General features: G+C 39.2%; 1 protein-coding gene across 5 annotated transcripts in view; it reads left to right on the top strand.

Moving 5' to 3' along the window:
- The window catches only part of cnnm2 (cyclin and CBS domain divalent metal cation transport mediator 2), a 95211-nt gene that overhangs the window by 65867 nt on the left and 3982 nt on the right, over positions 1-25362 (top strand). For 2 of the 5 annotated variants that reach the window (XM_012966083.3, XM_012966082.3), the window contains exons 2-6: positions 14172-14315; positions 16235-16372; positions 18042-18211; positions 18505-18598; positions 24114-24176. In XM_012966083.3, coding sequence (XP_012821537.1) covers positions 14172-14315; positions 16235-16372; positions 18042-18211; positions 18505-18598; positions 24114-24176 — 609 coding nt within the window. 5 annotated transcript variants of the gene reach the window in all.

Here is a 25362-nt window from a genome sequence, read left to right as displayed (position 1 = left end):
CAAATAATGCTGCAGTAACCCAGCTATGGTTCTGAAACCACATGGAGAAATTACAAGTTCTCCCTCTCGTTTCCCTTTGATGAGCTTATTTTCAGGACCCTTTGAGTTAAGTCCACCTGTCTTCATTCCTGCCTGTGTTTGTAGATAACATTGCCTTTAGTCTAGATTCACAAACCACTGGTTGGGGATCACTGGTCTAGAACATTGCTAGTTTTAATGCTCCCATTTAAAAATGAGTCAAATATAATACCCTTTTTATAGTATTTACCAGATAGTTACAAATAAGAGCAATGGTTTCTTGTGTGCACAGAACTTACCTGCTCTTTGAATACGTAATAATGCCCAGGGTCAGTCTCGGCCAGTGGTACACTGGGAGAAAGTCAACTGACTGCATAGGTACTGGGCGTTGGTTTGCGGCAGCACAAGAAATATATGGGGGGGGCCTTTAGTCATGGCCCCTGGTGGTCCCAAAACATCCCTGTCCAATAATGTCAATATGTTTGGCATTCTTCATAGACTGGAAAAAAGCTCCCTAGAACATTTAAATACAGACTGGTGCTTTGCATGCTATAAAAAGTTCTATTGGACCTGGACAGCATGCAAAATGATGACTGGGACTACTGCTCTGAAGTAGTTCTGTCTAGCTATTAAACCCCCATACGTATCTCTGGGGCAACAGTGAGTTGCCAATGATTAGTGCTTCTCCTTGGTCCATGATAGACATCTGTAAGGCTGGTAATGCATCTACAGTATTTGTAGGTGCAACCTATTAAATTGTACCTCTGGGGTTGCGAGATTTTGCCCACGTGACCCACAGTTCCGGTACATTAGAGACGTAATTCTGATTAAATGGTGCCCTAGTTAATTCTTATTGCTTGCAGCCACAGAGGCAGCTTATTACCCACACCGTGGACTTATGTGGCCAAGTTCTATTTAAAATGGGACTATATTATATACTATACACTGTATTATGTAAAGTTTCTGCTGCTGGTTGCTAATTAAGTCACCAGTAAAAATTCCAAAAATCTGTTTAAAATTTATTGTGTTCTTAAAAAAAAAAAACCTCTAGACTGATTATTGACTGGTCATCCAGGCCAGGTAAAAGGTCTAAAGTGACCAAACCAGATGAACTGGTTGCTGCACGTGTGCCTGGCTATGCCGCTGGCCTCACATTGGGATGAGTTGCATTTCTGCCACAACTGAAAGGCATTTTTGTTACACCCACCCCTCTGAAAACATCGAGCTGTTTTAAATTCTTTATCTTGCATGTTATTCTAACTTAAAAATTGTTAAAGCTGAAATATACCTATAGCCATAGAGAACATTTAGATGGTTAGAGCAGGTAACCAGTCAGAAAAAATGTTCCCAATGTGGATGGTGACAGTGCAGAGCCAGGTAAGACTGGCACCCAAGGAAATACTACTTGACTCTACGCCCTTCCCACCCTATTGCTCACTCAACCTTAAACCCCCACCACTCAGTCCACACAGCCCCTGAGCCCCCATAATGCTCTCTGTTCTGTCTTTACCTTCCAATTACTATTGGCAGTAGTTCCCCGACAATTGTGTTTGAGACACGACACGAGCCTCTGCTGCCTACCCCTAATGCTTGATACTGGTTCCAGCATGAGACTTACAATATGTGTAAAAACGCAGTTCACGCTATTTATCCTCCTCATTCTATAGACCAAGCTTCAAAAGCTGGAATCATGGCATCACTTACATAACCTGATACAGTGCCAGACCCTTTTCTAATTTTACTAAATAACAAATGCAACATGATGTGCGTGTTTTTTTTATGTTTTTGGTCTTTCATGTTCATATAGTCAGATGACATGCGTGCAAATTAATTTTTAAATACTGCCCCAGATTTTTCATTTAGAATAAGATTAGGATTTTGATTGGGCCATTCTGGGGCCTTCACCTTTTTGTTCTTGAGCCATTTCAGTGTTGCTTGTCCCTTGTGTTTAGGATCATTGAAATAAAAATTTTCACCCAAACTTCACTTATTTCGTTTGAATTTTACCAGAAGGGGGAATACTGGAATGACGTTGGTCAGCTACAGGCCAATTTGGATGATGGGTTTAATCACCAATATAGCCAAAGTCTAATTGCAAAAGTAATTTGGCCTGCAACAGTGGCAGTCTAATTGTTAAATTAGGGCCCAATGCCAGTTCAGGTTGACTAATGACATTATACATATAGTCATTAGCCAATAATATAATTTAAATTACCAAGATAATCCAGTTCTACCTACCTATCTAACTTCCATCTCGTTCATCTTTGTATAAGGACACTATGTTTACTATGACTTTGTAAAGTGGTGGGCCAATGCTAAATTAAATTAATGATGATGATGTGGTGGAACTACTGAACATAATGGTGAATATAGAATGACCTTGTAAGCTTCTAACTTGACAACACTTTGGTAGGTGGTTGTGCTAGATTGTGTCTCCTGTTCAATTAACACAAGAGGCAGGACATATTTTCTTCATAAGCCTTCTCATAAAGGAATATTATATTTCCCCTTGAAGTAGATAATCTGCTTGTAACTAGGCAATGTATGCCTATATAATGCTCACCTTCTTGAGCCTGCAAGTGTTAGGACAGCTGGTGGCCTTGAATCTATTTTTGCAGAGGCCTGAGAAATCTGAGTGGGATTAGATGCTAATATTCAGTGGTCACCTCAATGCCCAGATATTTCTGGCATTTGGCAAGGTGGATTAATGTAAGGAAAGTTTAGCATGACCCTGGGCTATGTCCTTCTAGAAATGAGACTGAAGGCTCCGGCTTTAGTTTTTCATGCATTATTATAATATGTCAGGTCCAAGGTCGTGACTGTACCACATGAGGATAACATTTAATGTATAGGGAGTACTATGGCAGCGAAAGGGTTAACATTCCTTTAGCATAAGTGGTAAATCTCATTAGCTAAATCAAAGCACCAAGAGGCAAATAGGATTAAGTTAGTTTTAAAAAAGCATCCTGTAATTACGAAATTCTTGTTTCACTAGGTGAATTACTTGTTGTAAAACTGTCACTGCACTCTATTCTCGGTGTTAAATTCTAAAAATGGGCAAAAAAAGTAGCATTTTATGTTTTAATTTGGGTTTGCGTGCAGCTGAACAACACCAGGGGGCACATTAGCTGCAAATAGAATTCTGTGTAGTCAGAAGAGCAGCTGTGACATAGTTCTGGCATCAGAGCTCTGAAATGGAACATAAAGTCAGGATTTCTACCCAAAAGTAAAGGGCACCTGCAATTTCACCTTCACAGAGAAGATACTCCAGCATTATATCATTTATTAAAGAAAAAAATTCTACCTGAAGATATTTGGGGACTCTTCATCTAGAAGACCCTAATCATTAGTTTTATTTGGAGTTTTGTGTACAGTGACCTGTGCTGTGATAAACGTCATAGTATTGAGTAGAAGAAGCTAATGGTGTTCGACTGTGTGTGGGTTATACTGTATAAAGGCATTGCAAATCCATCACAGTTTCAAGGCATGGGTGGCAGATGTTCTGTTGCTTTTATTTGGCAAACGTAACTTTGTTTTAATTTTGAAGAAACTACATTTTATGCTTTGAAGGAAACTCCTGCATTTGAGCCTGACCGTTTCATCTTTTGATGTTCCTACTATAAGAATGCCAATAATTAAGGCTGCAGAAATGCATGGCTTTTGCAAATATGATTATGTGGTTTGTCAGCTCTTTCGAGTGATAAGAGAGAATTCTGCCTCAAAAACATTAAAACACTCCTGTATTTCACCAACTATTTCAGATGTTCTGAGGTGAGAAGTACCAATGATTCTGCAGCAAAAGTAGCTTCACGTGGTAGGATCTACCTGCGGGTTAGTGGGTCTCAGCCTTAAGAGGCAAATAATTGTATGGCTTCCATAGACTGAGCAGGCTTGAGTTTGATTTTTGCTCTTCTCAATTACCTTTCATCCTTGCTTACTACAGAATGCCTTTAAGCATACAAGCTTACAGTATGTAGCATTACCTTGTGTGACTTTAGCCTTAAGAACTTGGCATGAAGTAATATTGTCATGGGAAACCTTGGTTTTTTCAATATACGTCAGTTAATAGAGCTTCTCCTGCATTGTAACCCATTTTTTAAAAGCACAAACAGATTTTTTTATATTCAGTTTTGAAATTTCACATGGTGCTATCCATGTTCATTTTCCAGGGTGCCACAGTCATGTGACCTGTGCTCTGATAAACTTCATTCACACTTTACTGCTGCGCTGCAAGTTGGAATTATATCACCCCCCTCCCAGCAGCCGATCAGCAGAACAGTGGGAAGGGGAGTAAGATAGCAGCTCCCAGTAGATATCAGAATAGCACTCTATAGTAAGAAATCCAAGTCCGGCTTGGGACTCCTCCAGTTACATGGGAGTAGGAGAAACAATAGGTTACCTGAAAGCAGTTCTAATGTGTAGCGCTGGCTTCTTCTGAAAGCTCAGACTCAGGCACAATGCACTGAGATGGCGCCTACACACCAATATTACAGCTAAAAAATACATTTGTTGGTTCAAGAATAAAATTGTAAATGGTAAGGTGAATTATTTGCTATGTAAACAGTGTAATTTAGAAATAAAAAGTACACCATAAAAAGCATGACAGTATCCCTTTAATATTAGGGATCATTCACTGTAGGCGGGCACCACAATTCTTTATTTAGTTTGTGTTGTTCCTACTCATGCTTCAAAACGTTAAAAATGTAATGAAACATGATATATTTGTAAAGGTGAGATCCAAAAACTTACTAATAAATTGTTACATACGTTCTTATGTAATTTTGCCCATATGCCTATCATACTCTATTATAGTTTGTGTCCTCATTGCCAGTAGTTGAAGGCATAGGCACTGGTGCTCATTTTACAGCAGGGTGCATCCCGCTCTCCTATGCTCGTTTTGCTTAGGTGAGCTAAAACAAGCATTTTTTGTTTACCCTTTGACTCTAGTGAGCAAGGAAGATCTAATCAAAGGGAAACTCTCTAAAGAAGTTTCTCAGGGATGCTTGGACCCTTTGACAGTCCATCATTTTAAAATGTTTGTGTTTCCCCATTGCAAATTATTCCTATGAAGGAAATGGGTATGTTTTGGCTAATCCATTATATTTCAATCATTTATTGTATGCCAAAAGTGAATCTGTTAATATCTGGGAAGGTTCTCATGCATCCAGGTCTTGTTATATCTATAGTGTTAAATCAAATCAACTAGACTTGCTGTATTTTTTTTCCTTAAGATGTTTTCGCTAGTTATCCAACTTCTCAATTCAGAATAAATAAGGAATCTGAATTGAGAAAGCTAGCCAGATGACTAGCAAAACATATTCAAGGAAAGAAAATGAAACCCAGTTAATTTGACTTATTACTATAGCTAAATCCGTTAATGATGGCATAGAAAAGGCTAAGCCAACCGTGCAATATGCTTTAATTTGACAAAGCCCTAGAACTGCTCATGGCATCCAGCAAAAGAACACTATTGGCTAAGTCAGCCATTCAATCTGCTTTCTACCTTACCAGGTTACCCTGAATATTTCCATCTGCTGGGATGTTGCATTGAGAAAAAATCTGTTGTAGATACGTATCTCTCATAGCAGTGGCGTAATAATAGCGGAAGCAGACCCCGCAGAGGGAGGCTCTTACAATTAAAGTAATGCAGAAACTAACAATGAAAATGTTGATCCTGTTTTTTCTAAATACTCTTTAAAAATACCTAAAACTTTAAAATATACCACAAATATTCCATCAGTTTAAATTTCTACCAGGTATTGGTGTGGTACCTGCCTCTATGGGCAGAACAGTTATTTTTCCACTCGCCTTATCTCCTCAGTGTCTCAGGACTGAGTTTCCATTCCATATTGCTTAGGAAAATATCCCATCATTTAAGTTCAGCAGACCACCCAAATGATGAAGAGATACCCAGGGAACTTTCTGAGTTAATTATGGGAAAGGACACATCAAAAAATGGAAAAAATGTCATCCTAAAATAATCATGTGGTGATGGAAAATGGTCTATTTGTATTGTCCACTGGTTTCAAGTTATTTTCTCAGGATTTATTTAGAGAATCTACGATCTGTACGTACATATATTTGTTAATACATTGTTGTGCAGAAAGGCATTACTTTTCCCATGATTTAAGGGGATCTCCAATAAAAGATAATTTAATTCTAAACAAGTTTGTAATGTAATAAATTAGGTTTTATGGTTAGTTGTAAATCTAAATACAACTGAAATCAGTACATAGCACTCAGAGTACTGAGCCCTATTCTTTGAACATACCTACTCTTCATATTTCCCTTTCCGTTAACTAGATTTTGCTGAATGGGGTTGTTCCCAAGGGAATTCAGAACACTAAGGGGCAAATTTATCAGAATGTGAGATTGGAGCTCACCACAGAAAAATTCACCCACTTTCTGTTCATTCCTATGGGATTTTTTAGAAGCGTATTTATCAAATGGTAAACTAAAAACCCCATAGGAATAAATAGAAAGTGGGTGAACTTTTATATGGAGAGCTGTAATCTCACATTTTGATAAATCTACCCCTTAATGTTGCTCTTATTCTCGTGGGTAATTACTTGTTGGAAAGCAGTGTTGGATACCAGTGAACCGTTTAGGTATCTATCAATCTATCTCATCAAATATATACTCAAGTACACACATATACACATACTATATCTATCTTTCTATCCTATCTATCATCTATCTATCTATCACATCAAATATATACTCAAGTACACACACATACATACTGTATGGCCAGTAATTTGAAGTTGGCCCTCCTTCACCCCTATACTTGTGAGAAAGCTTTCCACTAGATTTTGGAATGTTGTTGGTTGGATTTGCTTCCATTCAGCCACAAGAGTATTAGTGAGCTTGGGATTGGGTGTTGAGGATCAAACCTGAGATTTTCAGTCCGCACTGCTATTTGTCCTGTGGGTGCTTTGCTGTGTTGGAGTCAGGGCTCTATTCTTGAAACTAGAACACTAGAAAGAGCGTTACTCGCCACAAACTTGCTACAAAGTAGGGCACAATGGTCAAAAATATCATGTATGCTATAACCTAAAGGTTTGCTTTTAGTGAAACCAGGGTCTCCTAGCCCAAACCATGGAAAAGAGCCTTAGATCATTATGCCTGCTCCGCCAAAGTTTTCCATTTTTTATGTGCACGCAGGCACACACACACACATGCGTGCGCACGCGGCGCGCACACATGCACAGCTGTCCAGTATTTCACCCGCCTAACTCGTAAAGCCCTGCCTAAGACCAGATTGAACCAAGTTGCCAATCACAGCCAGTTTCTCCTGATCCATCATATCACACCCCCTAATCCATCCCAGATGTATTCCTCTTTATGTTACATCCTTGCAATACAGACTGGACAGAACATTTGGACACAAACCCTAAAACAAAGCAAAACAGCACACCAATACTTTCAACTATTTGGTGCAAATTTCAATAGTAATCACTTGTTAAAATATTTACCAAGTCCATAATAAACAGCGCCTGGTGCTGTTCATTACGAACCTGAAGAACATTTGGACAGAAACACTGGGAAATGTCCAGTAATAGGAGAAGTCAGAGAGAGAATTTGGTGAGTTACTGAACTACAGTATAAAAATTTATAGCCCTACTGTGAAAGAGTCAAAAGATTTGTATATGTTTGGGCACCTTTGCTGAATGCAAGAGATTGTCTTGAAGACTTGTCATAATTTTATTTCAAATATTTTTTTTCTTATTCCATATCTATTCATAGTTTTTTGGGTATTAGAGATATTTAAGTATGCCCCTGGATGTTGTTAAATACAGGAAAGGTAGCACTGGAAACAAAGGCAGCCGTGTGCAATGAAGATGGAATGTTAACTTGCCCTTTTATAAATAAATGAGTCCTCTGTGTGTTAAAGCTCCCGCAAGTGGAACAAAAGGACACAGTTATATATGCTACAGGTCCAATCAGGTGCTGGAATCTAGTTTTGGTACCCAGACCTCTGGGAGATTAAATAGCTTGTGCAAGGTTACAGTGAGATCTGACACCGTCATTTGAGTAAGTCTCATCTGTCATAGGGATGTCTTTGCCTAAACCTCACTCTGTTACATGTCCTCTAGTAATGGACTCACTACATGTCATGGTAAATACAAAGTTCACATTCAGTGCATCTCTATACATTCTTAATGGCTTCAATATCTAGTGAGAAAGCTGTCTCCATGTACATGGCAGCCGGGGTGGTTTTGCCTGCTTTGGTATGCTGCCATATAGAACGTGGAAGGAAGTTTGTTGGAACCTATTCAGCTACAACTCCCAGCATTCATGTAGGCCTTGTGTGCAAACATTAGGGGCCATTTACAACCCCTGCATTCAGCTTTGCAAATTAAGTATATTATTGTTCTGCTGCTGCATCAACAAGGTGGAAGAGTGCATTTACCTATGGATTCTAGATGCAAAGAGATTTGTTCATTTTTTTCTAGCTCCCGCTGTATACATTTTGTTTTTTTTTTTAATCATAAAATTAACATTGCATTTTTATAAATAAGCTACTTAGTGCACCCCCAGTATTCTTTGTGTGCTTCATGCCGCCGTGCTCCAGCACAGTATAACACTAACACTATAGCACTAAAAACAGAACTTTTACACTAAGGCTTAGGTTGTCTCTTTCTATAAACATTATGTAATTCGGGCCATACACAGTTATAGGATCCATTATCTGGAATTCTAGGGACCTGAGGCTTGCCTAATATGTGTTGTTTTCATTATTCTGTGCAGTATTTAAAACCTGATATAGGGGAGCACTGGCTGGTTAAGATGTAGTTATGGGGAAAATGTTTCACCTATTTTGTCTCCTACAAATCCTCCGCAAATCCGCATCAGATGGAGGGCACACACCAAAAACGTATGTACAGGTATCGGACCCCTTATCCGGAAACCCATTATTCAGAAAGTTCCGAATTATGGAAAGGCCATCTCCTATAGACTCCATTTTAATCAAATAATTCACAATTTAAAAAATTATTTCCTTTTTCTCTGTAATAATAAAACCGTACCTTGTATTTGATCCCAACTAAGATATAATTAATCCTTATTGGAGGCAAAACAATCCTATTGGGTTTAATTACTGTTTAAATAATTTTATTAGTAGACTTAAGGTAGGAGATCCGAATTATGGAGAGATCCCTTATCCAGAAAACCCCAGGTCCCAAGCATTCTGGATAATGGGTCCCATACCTGTATATTGCCTGGGGTGCTGGGCAGTGTACAATACAAGAAACAGAAGCCCAGCACACACATGAAAAATAACAAAAACATTCTTCAATGTGCAAAATCAAGAAAGGTCCCAAATATGTGACCGAAACATTGAGATATATATATATCTCAATCTATATATCTATATATATATATATAGATTCTGTTTCATCAGAAGCCAGTTAAAGGGCAGTTGACCTTCAATCAAACAGTACTCTTAAATTGCAGAGCCCCTGTCAGAAAGAAAGATTTTTGTATTTCATCTTTATTATTTAAAATGTTTCATTTTTAAGCTACCGACCAGGATTTCAAATGAATACATTTTAAATTAATAAAGATGATATACAAGATTTTTGTTGAAGGGCTGTTCAAATTCGAACTATTGTCGGAAGGTGAACATCATCTTTAACATTGGCAGCATGTTTGTGGAGTGTAGTAAGGAAACCATAGCTCCTGGAAGGGACCCACACCAACCTTTCAAATCATATGTTGCATTCTAAGTGGAGACTAGCTATAATCTGACTCTGTATTACGGTATTCCATTTTTGTTGGGTCCCTGACAGCCCAGTTTGTCTATCCTCTTAGTCACTGCAGAGGAATTCTCCTCATCATGTTATAACTATTATTGTGGGCTAATTGTTCTCAGTTAACTCCTATTCCCATGTGCTCACTGGAAAAAATGCTCTTCTGTCATCATTAGAGACTTTCAAATAACTTTCCATTGAATCTGTGCATCAGTACGGAGTTTGAGTGCAACCCAGAATCCTCATGGGAAAGATATTCCAGGTTTGTTGCAAATGGAGATCAGTGGACATTTGTGAAGGGAACATTGCCAGTGACTGGTTATGGTTCCCTTCTGTAAACCAGTGTTTGTGAGAAAACAGAGAGAATCCTTTCGGCTCAGAGCTGTGGAGTCGGAGTCACTCTGACACCTAATAAATTTAAATTGTAATTGAAAATACAGTATGTTGCAATGTCCTATTCACAAATAATAGTCATAGTAAAGTACTTCTCTGCTATAAGAATAAAGCCCGTTTCGTAGTTGTTTCACTAGTGTGAGTTCAGCTGAGCTGTTACAACCTTATTGTATTCATTTTTGAATTTTGTTTAAACTTTAGGTTTAAGGAATGTTTACTGTTTCTTTAATAAATAAAATAAAAAGCCACAATGACACAGGCTTAGTTATAGATTGAGACCAAAACTTGATCAGTATCCAAACCCCACAGCTCTGCTAGAATTCACTGGAACATTAATCTGAAATTATTCCTACCTCAACCTTAAAGGTGAGGGCAGAAAAAAATTACATTATTGGGAACTGTATACTGCATCCATATCCAAATTAGTTAACTGACTCCTAAATGATGGCAAGCATTGATGTGTTTATGGGGTCATCATTCAGAGGATGGGGCTGTACTTACATAGTGTACTGAGTGGCCGGTCATTTGGCCACCAGTCAATATGTTAAGTAAAACTGAGCCATCCGTGTGTGGCCAGATGGCACAATGTCTACTTTACTTGCAGTTTTCGGTAACCCATGTGTATCCAGTTTTAGATGCACTACATCTTGAATGCACCTCCGTGGTGTAGCAGGAGTTATTTCATGTTGCCAATTTGAACGCATCCAAGGAAGTCTGAAATAATAGACTTAAACCTCAGCTACTAATCTCCGAAGTGTTGCCAGGGACAGTACCCCTATAGTATTATTTCAGCAAGTGTCACCAACCTACAGTGTGTTCTGGCATCTTTCTCAGTGCGTAAACTGTTAGATTTATGCAGAATCTTGGCTTTGTTTATGTACAAAACGTAGTGGGACAGGAAAAGCGCCTGCACCAATAGATCTTCACAGAGAACATTTAATTAGTGGTTTTTCCACAAACAAGTTCACTGGAGTAGAACAGAGAAAATAAGCCCTGAGGTCTAGTACTCATTGTTGGCAGGCTCACAGGTGCAAACAGCCGCATGTTGTGTACCATTATAATGCCAGTGTAGAACTCGTGCCCACAGTATTCTGCCCCTCGCCTGGTAGGAAGTAAGGTCCATTCCCCAAAAGATTTAAAATACTAATTTATTTAAACTCTAGTGCACAGAACTCTTAATTACTTGTCTTAAAATATTCTCCCCCTCTGGGACTTGGTGCCAAACTTGTGTACTGTGTATATATTCTCTGCTTGGGACCTGGCATTTCTATAAAACAATCTTTCCCTACCTTATGTAATATAAGCACTAAATAAACCCAATAGAATTGTATTGCCACCAGCATGAATTCAAGCAGATCAGTTACCCTCAAGTACAAGGTTCTGTTTTATTACAGAGAAAAAGGAAATCATTTTTAATAATTGACTGTATGGGAGATCCTATATAATATATATATATATATATATATATAATATTGGCAGAGAGGAGCACTACCCTTTACTTTGAGTCAGCTGTCCCTGGTGCTGGTAAAAAATAAAATTAATAAAAAAACGTACCGCACTCATTCAGGAAATAGCCAATTTATTGCAAATAATCCAACGTTACCAGCAATGCTGTGCTGATATATACATATATATATATTTATCGTTTATAAAGTTTCTAGAGTTTCTCGTTTTGAGCCCACGTGCATATGTTTCCCTGGCATCATCCGCCCCAATCACATTGCAAGCTGTATAATCACATGTGGCAGAAGCCCACAGGCTGTGACTAAATAATAACAGCTTGTTACTATAATGTGTGTTTCTCCTGTTTAATTATTGGTCGGAAAGTGCTTCCAATAACAAACATCAGCCTATCTGACTTAAGTCTTTGGTGTTCAGCTGGTATGTAAAGTATGTCGATCTGCATTTAAATGTGTGGCTCCAAGACAATCAGATTATATAGCAGTTACTTTGGTGAGAATATTGTTGGAGTAGAATGGAAACTTCATTTTAAGTCTAATATTAGACCGCTTCGGAAAATTCCTTTTAAATGATCACAAGCTGAGAATAGCAAAAGAATTTCAAGTTTCAGCAAACAGCATTCACAAAGAATCTTTAACCACTTGCGATTGACCATGGGAAAATTGCATTTATTTAGGCCGATTCATTGTTTATATCAGCTGAGAAGACATATCTTCATTCCTGGGCTAATTTTATTCCGATCCTTTCACTCTTACAGACTCCGCGATGACCCCTTTAGACAGGGTTTATTTTTGTCTGGTTTGTATACTAATTTTGATTTGAAAAAAAAATGATTAGTAAGAAACCATTACAAAATAGTAATGTTGTTTTGGTCCCATGCCATAAATGGCCGGGTTGTGAGGACTGAATGACACACGGAACAACTATTCATTTTAGTAGGTAACACAGAGGACAATGTGAAAGAATTTTCTAGGTGCAGAACAGATTTCTTCGTACAGGTTTGGGACCTGTTATCCAGAATGCTCAGGACCTGGGTTTCTGTAATTTGGAACTCCGTACCTTGAGTCTACTAAAAATTAATTTAAACATGAATTAAACCCACTAGGATTGTTGTTCATCCAATGGGGATTAATTATATCTTAGTTGGGGTCTAATACAAGGTCCTGTCTTTTTTTTTTTATTACAGAGAAAAAGGAAATAATTTAAAAAAATTTGAATTATTTTATAAGTTTTGAAGTCTATGGGAGATGGTCTTCTTGTAATTCAGAGCTTTTTGGATAATGGGTTTCCCAATAACTGATCCCACACCTGTACTAAATCTGAATCAGCTTTAAAATATGTTCAATTTTAACAACAGATTAATTGAATTTATTTGAATTTATTTGAATTATATTCAGGGCGTTAGTACTTTATCCAGTAGTGACTGGACTGGTGTGGCTAAGTCTAGGACTGGTTATGTACCACGGTAGGTTATAGGGCAGGTCAATGTGAGAGTCTTCATTCTCAAACATATCTTTTTTAACCCTGGGATATTTTGCATGTACTATGCCCTGGGCATCCCAGATCATGATGTTGTAACTGCAGCATAATGTCCTATAATGTCCACAATTTTAAAATATTTGTTAAAAAGCTTATGTTAACATCGATCTTTACTTGCCTTTTAATGTATTTTTGTGGCACAGGGTTCTTCTTTTATCAGCATAATGTGGGGACTTTGCAAAGCATTTGTCAGCAAGGAACATATTGACAACTGCATGTTTACTGCAATCAGTGTTGCTCCTTGTGTTGGATGTTCAGAGCAATTACCTTGCTGTTCTGGCAAATAGAATAAAGGGTGCGTGGGTCTGACTCCATAGCAATTAGCTGGTGAGCCAATACCTTGAGCTTTAGGGCTCTGGTACACGGGGAGATTAGTCGCCCGCGGCAAAACTCCCTGCTCGCGGGCGACTAATCTCCCCGAGTTGCCTTCCCTCTGCCATCCCACCGGTGAACATGTAAGTCGCCGGCGGGATGGCAGACGCGGCGGGGCGATTTCGGGAAATCGCCGAAAAAGCCTCGCGAGTCTTTTTCGGCGATTTGCGCGAAATCGCGCTGCCGCGTCTGCCATCCCGCCGGCGACTTACATGTTCGCCGGTGGGATGGCAGAGGGAAGGCAACTCGGGGAGATTAGTCGCCCGCGAGCAGGGAGTTTTGCCGCGGGCGACTAATCTCCCCGTGTACCAGAGCCCTTAGCCAAAGTCCTGATATTCATTTCCACATCTGTACTATTGTTTTGTTTTGTGTTCTTTAAAAAAAAAACAAAAAACAATAACTAGATATTATTAACTATTGCATTAATGCATGGAAATTGCATGGAAAGGGAATAAGTCTTGGGAGACAGTCCTGCTGCTGTGTTGGGAGCCATGATCAGAGCAAGAAAGCAAATGGGAAAGCATTAAATCACCCATTATGGATTAAACAGTTTCAGAAAAGTGATTTGTTCTCTTTGTGGCTTTGCTATTAAATGACAATAAAAGCTTTCTAACATAGTTTTATTTTTCACCGTAGGTAAATCCCACCTTGCTATTGTGCAAAGGGTTAACAACGAGGGAGAAGGAGATCCATTTTATGAAGTACTTGGCATTGTTACCCTTGAAGATGTGATTGAAGAAATCATCAAGTCAGAGATCTTGGACGAAACAGACTTGTACAGTGAGTAAAGCGATGTGATTACATGTCGATTACATATCCTTCACTTTGAACTTGACTTGACTTGAAAGGTGAACTTTATAACAAATTATTATTTGAATCAGGAAAGAAAATGTAATTTTGAACAGGGGGTAGGCAGAAGGGGCACATGCCTTGGGCTCAACGAAAGTCCTGCATATACAGGTATGGGATCTGCTTTCTGGAAACCCATTATCCAGAAAGTTCCAAATTACCGAAAGGCCATCTCCCATAGACTCCATCATAATCAAATAATTCTAATTTTTAAAAATGATTTCCTTTTTCGCTGTAATAATGAAACAGTAACTTGTACTTGATCCCAACTAAGATATAATTACCCCTTATTGGGGGCAAAACAGCCCTATTGGGTTTAAATGATATTTACATGATTTTTTTAGTAGACCTAAGGCATGGAGATTAAAATTACAGAAAGATCCCTTATCCGGAAAGCCCCAGGTCCTGAGCATTCTGAATAACAGGTCCCATACCTGTAATCCCTTCCCCCACTCTTCAGTGAGTTTAGAGTTACAGGTATGGCATCTATTATCCAGACTGCTGGGGACCTGTTTTTTTTTCCATAGTTTGGATCTCCATATTTTAAGCTAAAATTTAAACATTAAATAAACCCAATGGGATTACTATAGCAGCCAATATTGATTCATGCAGCTTAGTTACCATCAAGTACAAGCTACTGTTATTACAGAGAAAAATGGAAATCAGTCAACCAATTAAAATTATTTGCTGAAAATGAACTCTATGTGAGAGAGCTTTCATGTGATTCTGAGCATTCTGGATATTGGGTTTCCAGATTAGAGATCCCATACCTGTACTATTAAGTGCAATTGGTTCAGAATTTTGAAACAATATAGCACAAGCCAACTCATGTCCAGCCAAGATTCCTAGGCTCACTGTACTTTTCATGCTTCTTGGTTGGTCTGTCAGGCTGCTGGCTTCTGCTACATTGGCCTAAGGACCAGCAGTGCAGAGAACAGAAAGGGGCAGAAAAATGCTGCAGTCAACAATGAAATTTACAGATTTTCTGACATGTAGTGGAAGTTTCTATAAAAAAACATTTCTTTTATTATATAAAAAACATGGGGATTGGGTTCCTGAGTAGGACATCAGAAACTCTTGCACTTACTATGCTAATATAAGTGCTGCTTTTCTCCATTGTCATAACCCAAATTTTTCTAAATGGCTTCATGTCTGCTTGGGATCCTGTGCTGGTGCAAAATTGTGACAGTCGGTGGCATTCATAAAGTGCATAGCAGGGTGCAAAGTGCAAAAAAATGGGCACTTCTTTTACATACTTGTGTCCTGGCCTGCACTTTTCTGCTCTGCCATTGGTCTCTCTGCTAAAAAATCAAGACCTGCTTGCCTCAGTAAATACAGAGCTGCCACAGTTTGGCAGTGCTGTATTCATGAAGGGTGGGCCTTGCAGCTAGCATGTTCTCTTTGAATGAGACTAAGAGGCACAATGCACCTTTTATAATTCACTAGCATTTGCATCCAGGGTCATAAGTAATAACCCTTCTTGAATCTTCTTGTGCTGAAAACCAAAGAGGGTGCCAACCAGTCCCTTACCTACCAATGAATCTCTCTGTGTCATATGGGGACTGATGGCATTTGTTAATAATATGTAACTTTTGTTACAAAAATTTAATAATTTTTTAGTTTTCAGTGTGATATATGTGACATCATTAAGCATTGATTATAAGTGACCACCAAGCACTTTTTATAAAGATAAAACTGTCGAGCATTTTAACATATTAGCCATAGGACAATTTTTAATAAAAGATAGCCTTTGTAATAAATAACCTTTTCTATTAAGCAAATTTTCAGCCAAAGTGCGATGCAGTGTGTTAACCTATGGGCAATTTTTGTGTTGCTTTGTAACTTTGCAGCGGATAACAGGACAAAAAAGAAGGTAATGCACCGGGAGAGGAAGCAGGACTTCTCCGCTTTTAAACAAACCGACAACGAAATGAAGGTTAAAATATCACCACAGCTTCTCCTGGCAATGCACCGTTTCCTAGCAACAGGCAAGTTGGGCTTATCACAGTTTGAGATCACTAGTAATATGAAAGCCAGTATTTAGCTGGGGATGGGAAAGGGGCGCTTGGGCTTAGGGAAGATCGACTTTGTGTGCTCCGTGCCAACACGTGTTTCTTACTTCCTGAGTACAGTGAGGGAAGAATCCTGGAAACTAAACTATACAGCAACAGCTATAAGGAACATCTCTCTGATTTGCATTTGTGTTAAACGTATAAATGTAAAGACGACCAAAATAACTGTGTTTTTTGTTTTATTATTCTACAATAAAAGCTGAAATGAGAAAAAAAAATTGCTCAGAAGCAATGAAGCTGGGTCAAAAGTGACTCGGAAATAGTGTAAAAATATACATTGCTAGTAGTATGTGCCATTAGTTAACCCTGGATAGAAACACTGCCCAGCCCTCTGGCTTATATAAGGCACTGTGGCACACACAAACCAAGGGCACACATACATGCCAGGTTATATCAGCCAGTCAATGGGCTGTGTCTTTTACTCCCACACTTCTTCCTGTTCTAGTTAGAACCTGCATTATTTCCTGTCAGGTGATAAGTGACACACAGAACACAAAATGGTGGATAATTTATGGTAATAGATGTAAAAGCTAAATACTAATCAGTATGTGTCCATTTGGGAAGATTCTTTAATAGGTCACATACTATGATAAAAATGATCTGCTGCTAAAGTAATCATTCTGAAGGTACCATGTTTTCTTTGTTAGTAGGCCTTTTAAAATCTTTTAATTAAGGGCATGTCCCTTAGCTTCCAAGCCCCAGATAAGTCAGAATCGCGAAAGATTTTTGCAATCATATTGCTAAGATAAGCCGAAGTATTGTTAAGTTGACCATATATTTTACACTTGTATGGCTACCTTGCCAAAAGAACAAATCTTTGCCTAATTTAGTCACCCACGTGCTGGTCCATATATGACTGATCCGATCATTTGCTGCTGGGACAAAGTTTGAATAGTACTTGTGACCTACAGAGACTCGCAGACCTTTAGGGCCTATGCACATCTACCAACTCTAGTTTGGGGAGTAACACACATGGACTAATAAAAGCTGCTGACTGAGGCCCTCCTAACTGAGTTGGTAGATGTGCATAGGCCCTAAAGGTCTGCGAGTATAACCCCCTTGCCTGCCCTGGAGTAACCGCAGGAAGAACACAACAGAGTACTTTTAGAACGTTAGCATGTTTTTTTGCATTCTCTTGAAACATCTGCTGTGTTTTGCTGTCTCCAATAAATCAAGGGGTTAGTTCATAATACAACCTTTCCTCCCTCTATTCCTAAATCTAGTTCAAGTTCATTCAAAGTTATAGCAGCCTGGTGTGTCTGTCTGTGTTATGGCATGTATTGGAGCTTCATATAATTGAATGTTCATGCACCTTCTAATGAATATATGTATATAATATACACACACATATACAGTATACTGTCAGTCAGTTATTTAGCTTAGACTGACAGAAGCACAGAAGTGAATCAGTAAAATAGAAGGTATGGGGCTACTGGGGACATCTTTAGAGGCACAGATCTTCCCTGCTAAAGCGCTGTAGTCACATTGTGCGATCATGTATAGGCTTTCTAGCCTTATTGGTGACACTGCACTACCACAGATATATTCCAGAGGGATAAACCCATGTGTGCTGTTTCCATTGTAGAAGTGGATGCATTTAGCCCCTCTCAGATGTCAGAGAAAATCCTGCTAAGGCTGCTGAAACATCCCAACGTTATCCAAGAGCTAAAGTTCGATGAACGGAACAAGAAGTCTGCTGAATACTACCTCTACCAGCGGAATAAGCCCGTGGACTACTTTGTTCTCGTTTTACAGGTCAGACCAGTTGCTGTCAAGCATATTCACGTGCTGTGCATCTTTCCCTTGCCCCACTGCCTGGTGTTGCCGTGTCTTTGCAGTGCACTTGGGTTTTGGGGAAAGTACTAGAAAGATTAGACATCCACTCTTAGCATTCCTACCCGTGGAACATGCACGTATATAACCCTTCAGGACTTAGAAGTAAAACTAGTTTGCTTTGCTCATATGATAATCGGTTTCTTAGCTAAGAAACCAGTTCTTTTCCAATACATTTATGAAATGCCACGTGTGTAATACATATTTATCCACAGGGGAAGGTAGAAGTGGAAGCGGGCAAGGAAGGCATGAAGTTCGAAGCAGGTGCATTTTCATACTATGGCGTAATGGCTCTCACTGCATCACCAGGTAGCTTAGCTTCTTATAGACTGTCTCTATCGCGCTCTCTCTTTCTCTATGTGAAGTTTGATGTTTGAGCCATAATGCTCAGTGCTTTCCAAAATATTCTCTCTTGTTCAGGAATCTCTTTACATGATATCCTGTACTTGCACAACAGTGGGATTTAATATGTGGCTAATTTGCAAATACAATGCTAAATAGTACTGTGCAATAAAAAGTCTTTATCTTCTTTTATTCTTTTAAACTTCTTTAAAGGACAAGGAAAAATAAACATGCTGAGGGGTAGCTCTAGGCCAAACCTTTCAAGGCAGGACCCAAATCACCACACCCCCTCTTGTCAACCTCCTTCCCACTAACAGCGCTCAATAAATCTCTCCTGTTTCCTCCCTACCCCACTATGTAACGAGCAGGGATTGGGTGCCAGGGTAGGAGCGGGGTTCCAGACAAGACAGAAGGGCTAGAAATTAGGGTTGGCACACAGAAGAGGTACACAGCAGTGCTGTTTTTCCTCTGGTCACAGTTGTCCCTTGTGGCAGAGTTGGTTGGGCAGATGCACAGGATAGTAATATGTGGAAGCCACACTGTGATGTGCATGCACTTACTCCAAGCTACTGCAGGGACACCTGGGTGGAGAGGAAAAATGGCTGCCAGACTCTACTGCAAAGTACCCTAAGCCAATTTGAAAGAACAGGTGCTCCCACACAGGCCAAAAACTTGGCAATTTTGCTCAGTTTAGCAATCCCCCCCCCGGTATGTTTAACTTCCTTATCCTTTAAATAATGCTTAATTATCGGTTCATACGCTATAGTTCACTTTGCTGTGTGTCTCCGTTGTCTTTCTCTCGTGTGACTTGACCTTTGATGCCTGGTTGAAATCCTCATCATAAAGGCTAACAGGGCGGCAATGTAACAGCAAGGTTATAGTCCCGTGCTGTCTCTGTGCCAGCTGAAATAGGACCATTGATAAATAACCATGGTATTGTACTTTATTATTTGTTTATTCATTATAATTCATATAGTATCAAGCTATTCTGCAGCACTTTACAGATATTATACATCATTCACTGCCTCAGTGGAGCTTACAGTCTAAGGTCCCAATCACATTCACACACTGGGGTTAGTATATAAAACCTGAATATACTATTGAACCAGGGGCAGTCTGAGCTATTCTGATACCTTTATCTGGCCAACTCTGTGCAGCCCTAAATTATTTGTGCTCTGAGAGTGCATGTGACTTCTCTTGTCAGCAGCTGGAGGCCTGTTTGAGCTTCGTGTCTGGGTTCTACATGTGCATCTTATGTTCTGATAATGTATTTACTTACTGCTGCATTTTTCAACCCTGGCCTCACTTTTAGAGACCCATTCTGATTATTAGAACCCTGTATATATAATAAATAATAATATACATTTATATAATATGTTTAAGCTAATGTCAATTTAGCATCACTCCTGAGTAGTGTATATGTATAAATAATAGAAACTATCCCATGTGTCAAACAGTACAGTAGAGGGACCAAATATTTGACACAACAACCTCTTCAAACATTCCATATACAAAAGGTAAAGGAAAATGCCATGGGCACAAACAGGTTAATCATTGTCGCTGGAATGTAATGTATAGCACATGACAAAACTTACAAATGCATTTTGTATAGATTACAAGACTTCTGTATGTGTCCACTGTTAATTATTAGTGATGCACCGAATCCAGGATTTGGTTCAGGATTTGGCCAAGATTCAGCCTTTGCAGCAGGATTCGGATTCAGACGAATCTATGCCTCTGGCCAGAATGAATCCTTAAAATCATGTGACTTTTTGTCACTTAAAGACGGGACATGGAAATGTATTTACTGCATGCTTTGTGCGCGGTTCTCTTTGACCCTTCCTTATTTTAATTTGCATGTTCAAATTAGGATCTGGTTCTGTATTCAGTTGACTCTTTCACAAAGTAATTGGGGTTTGGCTGGATCCTAAAATATTGTATTCGGTGCATCCCTATTAATTATATTTGTGCATATTAGCCAACCCTTACAAAGTATATCTTTTCCAGTACAGATATATTTTACCTGTACTGCTTATTTGCCAGCTTTGTTGTCCAGTAAAACTCCTATGCATTTGATAAAGGCATGACCCCTCAATAAAATAAATGGGATGAATGCTTAAATTAATGAAACATATTCCTTTTGCCTTTTGGAAGGTATAGTGGCAGCTTGTTAGTGCTTTGTAATTATTGATTCTGTTTGCTTATTCAGCCAGGCCAGCACACCGATTCCACTGAGAGGGCTATAGCAACATCTGCTGGCAGGCACGGGCATGGTTGTATAATGGCCCTAAGGGATTATAATCACTGGGGGATGTCTAACAAATTGGCACCCCTGGTGATTATTTCTTCCCTTCTCCTTTTATATTTGAAAGTGGCTTAGAATGACATGTTAAAAAAAAAAAAGTGCCCCCCCGCTCAGCATTTCTAGTATCTCTAGCAATTGTAAATAATGCGCTATACAGCAAGGGCAGGTAGATTGGCAGGAATGATTCCAGGCCACATATGTACATCCCTGTCTCACTCGCAATGTGTAAGATTACTGAACTGATTGGGTTTTTTACGATTAAAGGGGAACCTACCAATGAAGCATCTCACAGACCAGAGTAGTTGTTTCCTTTGTCTTTGTGGCTTTGAATTTTTTGCTTTTCACTCTTGCTTCTCTCTGCCCTGCACAATAAAATGTTGTCTGGTTGTTATGGTCACAGACAGATTTAGGGCTAGATTTAACATTGTTGTAATTTTTTATTGCTGTCTGTTCAGGCATCTCCTATGCACCTCCACGTATCTTTCCAACTACTGCCTAATTGTTAGTTGGAATGAAGGTCAGATACAGAAGTGACACTAGTTTCCCTCAGGGTGTCATGCTGAAACTCTGTCGCTAGAAATGCAGGAACACTGCACAACACACACCGCAATATACACCTGTATTCAACAAGTGTCCAAGAATAGGCCTTTAACACAAAAACAGAACAGTTATCTATATGTTACACTAAACAGTCTGTAACAGTAACATTTAAAGACCACTTTTATTTTACACACAAGTCTGCATTCTTGGTTTTTCATAGCAGTTGTAGAAGGAGAATAATGCGGTTATTGTATCACTCTTCCCAGTTAAACCATGTTTATAGTAAACTCCTCCTTATCTGTAAACTCCAGACACAGCCTTTAGAGTCATGTCACGTTGCATTTTCTCAACTTGAGTAGATATGCGGGTGGAAAAAACATTGCATTCTGTCACAGCTTCAATGTAGAAGACAGCAGATTTGACTTTAAATGAACATTGTTCTTCCTTCCTCTGTACCCTGCCACAGACTTTGTCCTTGTGTGCATCTCATTTCTTACCATTCTCGATACCATGTCTTGAAAACACAAGCTTATTAAGTTGGACCTTGGTAAAAAAACATATTAAAACATATTAAAAGCACTCCCTGAATAACCAGTGTATACGGGCTCATGTAGGAGCACAAGTGCAGCATGCCAGCTCTCGGTTCCCTGCGTCGGTAGATACACTGCATGTGATTTGTAAGAGGCGGCGGGATGGAACCAGTGATACAGAGCGCAACTATGTGGCAGTGTGCGGAGTGGCTTTATATGCAAGTACCTCAGTGCTGTATATTCGCACTACTGTGGTAATACAATATATCAGCATTATATTTATTCCTGTTCACTCACACATACTTGACTCCACCTATTGAGAGGAAAACATGATGGTCTGCCTCTCCCCGTTACATTGGTAGAATCACTGAACCATTTTTTGCTTTGTTCCATATTAAAGGATAACGATCCCCCAAACAGTGTAGGTCTTTATAAAAATATAAGGCATAAACAGCTCATATATAAGCCCTGCTTTACACAAATAAACCATTTCATACAAATATACTTTTTAAGTAATAAGGGCCACCTCCTGGAATCATAGGATTCACAGTGCACACAAACAAGCCAAGGCACACATACAGTTAGGTCCATAACTATTTGTACATTACCACAATGAATTTTAAATGAAACAACTCAGATGCAGTTGAAGTGCAGACTTTTAGCTTTAATTCAGTGGGGTGAACAAAACGATTGCATAAAATGTGAGGCCACTGAAGCATTTTTTTAACACACTCCCTTCATTCCAAGGACTCAAAAGTAATTCGAAAAATTAAATAACAGGAAATAAAATGTTCATTTATAATATTTGGTTGGAAAACCTTTGCTGGCAATGACAGCCTGAACTGTACATGCTAGGCCACATCAGCCAATTAATGGCCAAGGTTCTGTCTTTTACTCCCACACTACTTCCTGTTACAGTCAGAGCTGCATTATTTCTGGTCATGTGATCTCTGAGGGAGCACACAGTCCATTACTAAATGGGGGGCTCAAGGTTAAGGATGTACAAGGGTAATATTTACAGATATATATATATATATATATATAACATCTTTGTCGAGGAATCTGCACTCACAGGACTTAAATTGAATAATAAAGTCTTTATTTGATGAAAAGAACTGACGTTTCGGCTGCCTTTCTCAAAGTTGAGATATATATAAATATATTCCAGATTGGTAAGCTTATTTAATTGGTCACTTAATATAATATAAACTATTTGTTGGTTAAGTATTTGTTCTGTGTTTATAGTTTTTCTTTAGAGTGGTGGATTCCAAAACTTGAAGTCCCTCTGCTTTCCAGACAATCTCTGCACCACCCGCCATGTCTCTTCTAGCTCACATTCCTCTGCAGGTTGGGAGCACACCCAATGGCCACCCCGCCTTCACTTCACCTTTCTCTATATATTGTAATGCTAAAAGTAACCTTACCCATGACCCACCTTCTCACCTAAATCTATTTGTGGAATTGTCTGAGAACGTTTCTAATGTCTACTGTAAACTGTAGGAGCCATGCTGGGTGTTGTTTCAATTATCTAGAAAGCAGAGGGCAGGGTTAAATGACTCTAAAGGGGTGGGATATGGTCTGTTGTCATGGTTTCCTCTCAGTCTGGGGTATATAATATTTTTGGACCTTTTGTACATAAGTCCAACTGAACAAACTCATGACAAAAAGGGGGAATGTTTCCCTTTTACGGGGAAAATTCTAGCATGTTATAGGCTAGCCGATTCTTAGCAACTGCTGGTCTTCATTTTGATTGGCTTTTTGTATTCTGCCTTTTTTCAGGTTGCCGTTTAAAATGGTGTTTGGGCTGTGCTGAATCTCTGTACGGTTACATTGTGGTTATTGCTTGTAATCCCTCTTCCATTCTTCTTCCATTCTGACTTCCAAACTGCTTTCTTGTTGCTAGGTTAATGGGTGCTTTAACAACCAGATAGCATTTGAATTTCAAAACTGGAAAAAAAATGAGAACCAACTACAAAATGTCTTTCAGTGTCATTGTCTTTATTATTGTAAAATGTCATTTTAAGGTGAATCACTTTTGGGCTGTACAGTACTTACCCAGTTTCCTCCCTTTTCATGGCCTTTCATCTTTTCTTTCCTTGATTTCCAGTTCCCTTGTCCCTGTCTCGTACCTTTGTTGTCAGCAGAACAGAATCGTTAGCAGGTTCTCCAGGTAAATCTGCATGTTTCTATTGAAGCTTCTCTCATTCGCTCTGCTTTTTCCATTAAATGTATCGCAGGAATGCCCCCCTCCCCCCGATGCAGTTACTCTTTGCCTAGGAACCTGTATAACTAACCGTGCTTTCTGCGCTAAAATCCCCTTTAATAGAAATCTCTAACATTCCACAAGTTGTTTTGCAGCAGAATTGTGTAGAAACCCTTCACATTAGCTGTGCTTTTTGCACATCATTTATTTGTGTTAAAATCTCTGATAGTAACAGTGGTTTTAGCAGCAGAATTCCGTACATAGGAATGTGTGACACTATTATTCTATTCGCATCGGAATTCTTGTTGACCTTGTAAATTCCCATAGCACTAATCTGTCAGTATTTAGTCTCATGTTAAACTTGTGCTGAGCTGATGCTGGTGTGTGATTGCTACTGCAATGATCAGAGAAGCAAATCAGGTAAAAAGTAAAGTGTTTACTTGGCTTGAAACAGTTGTACCCCACGGTAATAAAAAGTGTTATTATTATTAGTATCCTTTGTTTATATAGCACTGACAATATATTCTGCAGAGATTACACATGAGTCCCTGCCCAGTTAAAGGAGAAGGAAAGGCAGAGTCACTTGGGGGTGCCAAAATGTTAGGCACCCCCAAGTGACTTTAATCGCTTACCTTGTACCCCGGGCTGATGCCCGTCAGGAGAAAACAGCACCAGCCCAGGGTACCTGCAGCGCTTCCTCCTTCTGGCTTCGTTTTCCGGCTAATTCCAGTGGCCGGCGCATGCGCAGTAGAGTGAAAAGCCGACTTCTCTGTTAAAGTTCCACTATTCACTCTACTGCGCATGCGCCAGCCCGGGGTACAAGGTAGGCGATTTAAGTCACTTGGGGTGCCTAACATTTTGGTACCACCAAGTGACTTTGCCTTTCCTTCTTCTTTAAATTTACAGTCTAAGGTCCCTGTCACATTCACACACACTAAGCTCAGTTTTATTAGAACCCAATTGACCTGCCTGTATGTGGTTCTTCCTCACTTATAACTGTCTGTGCTACATTGCCCCCATGCCATAGGCAATATCCTATGTTTTTATACAAATATATAGGAAAGCATAAATAGAGAGGGGCCAATATTTTAGTATTTTGGTTGGTAACAGTAATTGGTAAATACTGAATCCTGTCCCTTAAATTCAGGGTAGG

The sequence above is a fragment of the Xenopus tropicalis genome, chromosome 7, assembly GCF_000004195.4.
Source record: "Xenopus tropicalis strain Nigerian chromosome 7, UCB_Xtro_10.0, whole genome shotgun sequence".
NCBI lineage: Eukaryota > Metazoa > Chordata > Amphibia > Anura > Pipidae > Xenopus > Xenopus tropicalis.
The sequence above is the reverse complement of the archived record's forward strand: the minus strand, read 5'-3'. Positions and strand labels throughout refer to the sequence as shown.